Below are 7,130 nucleotides of genomic sequence, written 5' to 3' on the forward strand. Positions count from 1 at the left end.
CATTATCAAAGGCGATGAGGCAGTGGGCGAAGTAATCTCCCTCTCCTCGAAGATTTTTTAGTCAAAGAATACATTGGTTGGCTTGCGCTTGCATTCAAATTGCGCGCAAAATCGTCTTTGTAAAAATTCAAACATCGAATGAGCAATCTTGTGCAATTTCAGACAATTGACGCTTGGACTACAGGCGGTAAAGCTGAGTGGAAGGTAGTTTCGACACGCTGCAGCGTCATGTAGTGGACTTTTACACATGGCTGTCAGACAGAGGTCAATGTTTTTTTCCATTTAATGACATCAGTTTAGTAAGCGCGTCCAAAGTATTTGAGAAATTTGTGTGTGGGCTTCACCAGTCTTAGTCGGAAAGCACGGGAGATCACTTCGCCTTTGAAAATGTCCACCGCAGTTGTGGACGAAACGTCAGGAAGAAATTCCGATAGACCACGGCTTCAAAGCCCGGAAAACATTTCTAAATGTAATAACTGTTATGATCAGAGTTCACCTATACAGGAATTCGCCCCCCAATTTTTGGATGACAAAAGGGGAGTTGGAAGTTCTGGTGGAAAAAACTAATCGAATATTCGCATTGTCGTTTTATCGCATATTTCCGGTCCAGAGCGTCACACACTTGTTTACGGGCTACGGTATCTTAACGCCATATCGCCATTAATAAAGTGGCGTAATCTCGACGCCGGGCGCGCGTAGGTGGAGTCGGGCCTTTATTGTTCGTGTGCGTATGGAAAAAAACTCGTCTACATCTTTATTCTGTCCATAAACGTGATGTAGTAGGCACTAAGTTTGCGTCTAAAAACACTCGCTGGTTATAGCGACTTGTTTGCGATTGTTGCCAAAACGGAATATTTGTTTGTAAAAAAATAATAACTAGGAAACTTGGGAGAAATTGAGCATGTGGCAGACAGCAGACAGAAACGAGTGAAACGAGTAATAAATTATTTTTCATAATAAAAAGACTTCAATTATTCATCGGGAACGAGAAGGGGCCCAATCTATAACTATGTGTTAACAATTCAATATTTCTCCATTCTTTATTGCACGGCGCATATGATGGAGCTATCGTCGTCCACAACGCGTTCCTGGCCTGTTTCGGACTGCATATTAAATACAGATTTTTGAATGGGACTCGCGTGCTCCCCCAGGCATTTTGGGTGAAACCTTCTTAAGCACGATTCAGGTCAGCAAATAAGACTATAAATCACCCTGTGCAGAATCGCTCTGATACCTGCCAACAATGACTGGGGCATTGGGGGCTTCTTGAGAAGGTAAGGAAATCGAGCCTAAAACCACTTGTAAAGTTGTAAATTGGAGGTGTGGAGCAACGCGATTATAAATGCACATCACCCTGTTTTGTTATCGGCATGGGGTCGGGCCCCAATGGCTTTGGTGACATGCCGAAAAATCCGCTGGGGCTGGACAGCTGACAGCAACATACAAAAGCGATCGTATAAGAAGATTTTTTTTATTGCAAGGCGATGCTTTCAGACGTTCGAGGAACTGGACGATGGCGATTTAGTGGCTTGAAACTAGCGAAGCAGAAGCTGAAGAAATCGGCCCAGGATGGTCAACCAAAGTTCCAATCCTGTTTTGCTTTTTGAACAGTTTGCTCAAACTCAAGTTGTTCTTGCGGGTTGATATTCATGGCAACTGTAAATTTTTAGTTGTGTCGATTAGCATTTGTGACACGGACGATAAATGAGCGAACGCTTATCTAACATCTAGAAAACCAAAAACGAAAATGTTTAGACCCTTCTACCTGCATGCCGCTTCACAAGCCCGGCTCGTTCTCGGGTTGCGCCCTTTGTCTTAATCTTGGACAGTGTCCTGCATATTAACTTAATTTAATTAGGTACAAAGCCACTATAATGAGGGTCTTTATATGCCCTGTCCCTTTGGATTAAGTCAACACTTTGATGGCATTTTCTGGTATCAGCTTTAAGCTTTTGCCTGTGTTGTTGTTTTGCCGGAATCTTACCTTTCATCGCAATTGCAATGCATTAGAGTGTTTATCCTCCAATTGAAGAGTCCATACTTCGTTTCGAACCCCCCAATCCAAAAGGGGCAAGACAGGTCATGCTTTCTGCAACATCTAAGAGAAATGTGGATTAGAGTAATTCCCATAACGGTTAAAGACTGGTGAAGGTGCTGAATGAAAATACTGGTAAGTGAAACTTGCCTATCAGTTTTCGAAAACCCTCCGAGTCTGGTGTATTTGTCTGCCGAGTATCCTTTTCCGCACCATTTCGTTCCTGGAACACGAAAGATGTCGGATATATCTCGTTTGGATCTGGAAGAAAAAACGAACTTTATTGGCCGATGAAAATCTGTACAAGTTTCACGAGGTTAAATAATGGCAGGCTTTTTTCGCATTTCTGGGCATTCTACCGGTTTAAGTTACAGAAGTTCAACAGAAGTTTAAGAAGAAACACGCACAAAGGAACGAAGCGGGCAAAAAACTACATTGAAATAATCGCTTGTTGTAACTTTGGCGGTTGAAATAATTAATAAGCAAACAGCTATATTCACGCTTGCCGATGTTTCGCCTATTTGTGTCAGGAACTGCTTCTCTCGCGAGGACTCGAACCGCAAAAATCTTCTAATTTTTGCGCTTCGCCACAAGAACTGCAATGCAAACGTGCATTTTAAAAATCTAAAATTATGTTTGTTCGAGAAAAAGGACAGTTTAATGCTCTATTCAGCAGCAGCAACTAGAGCTGTTACGGTTCTCAAATTGTGAGCAACAAACTAAGAGTGGTTTTTAAAAAATTGCCAATTTTTACATTTTACTTTTTTGTCTGAGAAACTTTGAAACTTTTGTAAAACAATGCTTTACATTAACTAAGAGCGCACTTCAATGATAAAAACCGGAGGTTTGTTTCCCAAACGGTCTTCGAAGCATGAGGTAAAATCAGCCCGCGGTTCTAAAAAAATACTTTTTGCACTTTCTCAAATCATTAAAAAGACCTCAAAAAAATCATTTTGTGCGCAAAAAACGCATTTTTATGCTCTATTTAGTAGTAACAACTGGAAGTATGATACTCTAACGGCTCTCGAATTGTGCGCAACAAACTATCCGCGGTTTTAAAAAATGTTTGCACTTTGATATTTCTTGAGAAAATTTAGAAATTTTGTAAACTGACGCTTTATATAAGAAAAGACGCACGTTATTTACCGCTTAGTAGTAATAGCTAGAGATACGTTGCTCTGGCGATGTTCAAAGTGTGAGTAAAATAAAATTTTCCACAACATTTCGTTCCTGGAACACAAAAAATGGCCCATAAAAGTCTGTCCAAGATTCAAGAGTTTAAATATTGACAGGGCTTTTTTCGGATTTTTGATTGATTTCTGGGCTTTCTAAAGGTTTAAGTTTCTAAAATCCAACAGAAACCTAGTCAACTTTTTAAGCAATTATTGGCTGGAACACCCAACAAAATCCGCACATATTTGAACAAAAAAACATTCAAAAAAGCAAAATTTTAAAAAGGAAATAAGTTTGATTTATCGCACAGTGGAAAGGAAACGCAAAAAAGGAAACAAAACAAAATTGAAATAATCGCTGGTCATTAAACAAACGGCCATATTCACTACTGCCGATGTTTCGTCTATTTACAACTCAACCTCAGGAACACCTTGAAAATGTGCAGTTTAAAAATCGAAAATTAACTGAACTTCAGGTGCTCTATAACATATGCGTGGAGTTTTTACTGAAATGAATATTTTTGTAGCAAAATCGTAAAAAAGTTTGAAGATCAGACTTACAGAGACTTAAGATATGGTTTGCTAAATACAACGACCTTTTGCCCAAGAATGTTAGTGCGTGAAATCTGCCTTTATTGAAACATTTCCCAAGTGTAGAATACTTCGGCCGCCCCATAAAGACGAAAATAGATTATTTTTAAAAGTCTCCCGATTGCCTTCGGAAATTCATAGCAGTTCCTAGTCATTCCTGATTCTAACAGAGCCAGAAGAATATTTTTAATGTTTAGTTTACGCCATCAACTCAACTTTTTCACAGTTGAACACAGACTGAAACCAAATGAAATCATTATGAGCACATTGTCTAGAACTCATAACATGCATTGATCGGGTGCCAGAATGGTTTAGTCTAACGTGTGCCGAATAACAACTTGCCAACATGTGTTTGTTATCACAAAAGCAAAGTGCAGGTTTAAACTAGTAGAAATTAGGATTCCCAATCCATTATACAACTTTTCCCGAAACTGTTGCTGCAAATGGACCTTGAAACCGGCTTTCTGGGATAGTTTTCGTAAATATTATTGGCCGATCGTTTGGATTATCCAGACAATTGATTGAATATTTATGGACCTTTGGTGAGCGCCAGGCGTTGACTGTAATTATGTTTTTCTTCTGTTGGAAGTTTACCGAGCGAAATGGCCCAAAGTACGAGCGGCCGAATATTTAAATAAATGAGAAGGCATTTTTCTATTCTTACTTGTCGATAATTCATTTGAAACTTAACACCGGTTGACGAGTAACTGAATACTTTCTTATGTGCGTATAATTTAAGCCATTGTCTTTGTAATTACAGCGAAGAGGGAACAATCAATACTTAACAGCTTGTTAGCGCGTACTCAAGAAGTGCGTTTCTTTATCACTCTACTGACCTTTCGAAAAGGTCGATTCTTTTTGAGTCCTGCACTTGATCCATCTCTTTCTTCGTCATCAAGTGCGTCTGATGGCACTCCTTTCTTAGCTCGGTATAATTCAGCCACCCATACTCCGGGGGCAATTTCCCATCATCCAAGGGCTGTAAGCTAATATTGGCACTATTCACTAATCCTTTCAGATCGTCTCTAAAGCTGCGTAGGAACGTTTTCACTCGCTCTTTCTGATGACCAAACTCGCAATCGATTAGAGCAGAGTTTTCGTCATAAATTAGCTCGATGATATGTTTGCTGTCGCTCAGTTGCCGAAACGACAATCGTTTGCTTGATCTGAAACAATGCAAAAAATAATTTTAACTCATTTAAATCAACGCGACTATTCGGTCAAGGTGTGGTTTGTTGGAATCTTCAACTTATAAGGAATTTAAACACCGCCAGGACAATGATTTGACTACTCAGTGGGCGAAATGTGATGTTCAAATAGGGACTCGGCATGAATTTGCATGCTTAAAGAGCCGATGCGCCTTCTCTATGGGCAATTCAATGCTTTTGGCACCCGTTGATTTTGTTTTCAACAATAAGGCGTTTGCAGTTAAATTCGCAAGTTTCATTCGTTCCTTCATTGCGATATTGATTTTCGACGGAGCCAATAAAATCACCAGACCCAACAGGATTCGGTTACCGCAACAAGTGGGCGTACTAAATGATCCGATGTAGCAAAAAAGTCTGAAATCCTGATAGGAAATAAAACTAAGTTTTACATTTAATGGTTTTAATAATTTATTGGAGAGGAATGCGGAAAACTGTGGGTTAACAGTTATTTTGAGAGTTTATGGTTTGAGCTTAAGGAAATGGGGATGGGATGGAAACATGAGGAAATTAGCTTTAAATAATGTCAATGTGAAAAAGATTAATTTGATTGAACATAAAGTGTTGTTAGTGGTTGTTTTTCTATGTTTAAGTATGGTTGAGCTAAAATAATAACGCGGATTTGAAAAAATTGATTATTTATGCACTTGGACACTTCCTAGATATATAGACGCTTTTTGATTTAATCATCAAAAATGAAAAAATACCAGAATTAAAGTAAAAATCACTGTTTTTACATTTTCATTTTTTCAAATTATGTTTTATATGGCAAAAAGCGCACTTTGATGCCCTATTCAATAGTGAAAACTAAAGTTTTTTTGCTCCAATCATTCTTTAAGTATGAGGTGAAATTTAAACGCGGTTTTTAATAAATTGACTATTTTTGCACCTTGACATAGTCTGAGATAACTTACAACTTCTCTAAAATTATATTTTATACGAGAAAAAGTGCGCTTCAGTCGTCTATGCAGCAGTAACAACCAGTGGACTGTTACTCTAACCGTTCTTCTTTTGCACTTTTGCACTGAAATTTCTTGTTTATAAATTGTTATCTCTGTTTAATTGTATCATCTAGGGGCGTGTTAACAGTTCTCAAAATTTGAGTAAAAAACTAACAAGTTTTAAAAAATTACACTTTTTGCAATAATTTGACAATTTTTGAGACTTCTAGAAATTTTCATTAAATGATGTTTTATGTGAAAAACACGCACTTTAATGCTCTACTCAATGGTAAAAACTAGAGGTAAAAAAGGGGCATACTTTAGTATCCTCTTCGCCGTAAAAACTGGAAGTATGTTATCAATTCGAAAAGTGTGAATAAAAACCAAAGTGGTTTTAAAAAATTTACAGTTTTTGCACTTTGATACTTTCTGAGAAAATCAGAAACTTTTATCAAATAAAATTTTGTATGAAAAAGAGCGCAATTCAATGTTATATTCAATAGTAACAACTAAAGTACTGTTACCCTAACGTCCTCAAAAACTCAGCAAAAAACTTACAGTGGTTTTGACAAAACTTACAGTTTTTACATTTTTACATTTCCAAAGATAATCAGATACTTTTGTAAAACTAGGTTTTATGGGAAAATAAGCGCACTTTAATCCCCTATTCAACGGTAAGAACCAGTGCTCTGTTACTCTAACAGTTTTGAAAGTGTGAGCCAAAAGCGAACAGGGGTTTTAAAAAAATTACAGTGTTTGCACTTCAAGATTTTCTGAAAAAATTAGAAACCTTTGTCGAATGAAATGTTGCATGAAGAAGAGCGCAATTCAATGTTCTATTAAATAGTAACAACCAGAGTACTGTTACTCTAACGTCCGCAAAAACTCAGCAAAAAACTTAGAGCGGTTTTGACAAAATTTACAGTTTTTACATTTTCACATCTCCAAAGATAATTAGAAACTTTTTGTAAAATTAGGTTTTACAGGAAAATAAGCGTACTTTAATCCCCTATTCAACAGTAAGAACCAGTGCGCTGTTACTCTAACAGTTTTGAAAGTATGAGCCAAAAGCGAACAGTGGTTTAAAAAAAATTACAGTGTTTGCACTTCAAGATTTTCTGAAAAAATTAGAAACCTTTGTCGAATGAAATGTTGCATGAAGAAGAGCGCAATTCAATGTTCTATT

The 7,130-nt window shown here is 37.5% G+C and overlaps 1 protein-coding gene across 2 annotated transcripts in view; it reads right to left on the reverse strand.

The window, feature by feature from the left end:
* The window catches only part of LOC109545350, a 35,155-nt gene that overhangs the window by 13,630 nt on the left and 14,395 nt on the right, over nt 1-7,130 (reverse strand). For both annotated transcript variants that reach the window (XM_048663671.1, XM_019916004.2), the window contains exons 3-5: nt 4,635-4,964; nt 2,186-2,296; nt 1,985-2,098 (exon numbers count right to left, since the gene is read on the reverse strand). In XM_048663671.1, coding sequence (XP_048519628.1) covers nt 1,985-2,098; nt 2,186-2,296; nt 4,635-4,964 — 555 coding nt within the window. The remainder of the gene's footprint in view (nt 1-1,984; nt 2,099-2,185; nt 2,297-4,634; nt 4,965-7,130) is intronic.

Source organism: Dendroctonus ponderosae, unplaced genomic scaffold (genome assembly GCF_020466585.1).
Source record: "Dendroctonus ponderosae isolate FM_Combo_2020 unplaced genomic scaffold, Dpon_F_20191213v2 Dpon_F_20191213_2, whole genome shotgun sequence".
NCBI lineage: Eukaryota > Metazoa > Arthropoda > Insecta > Coleoptera > Curculionidae > Dendroctonus > Dendroctonus ponderosae.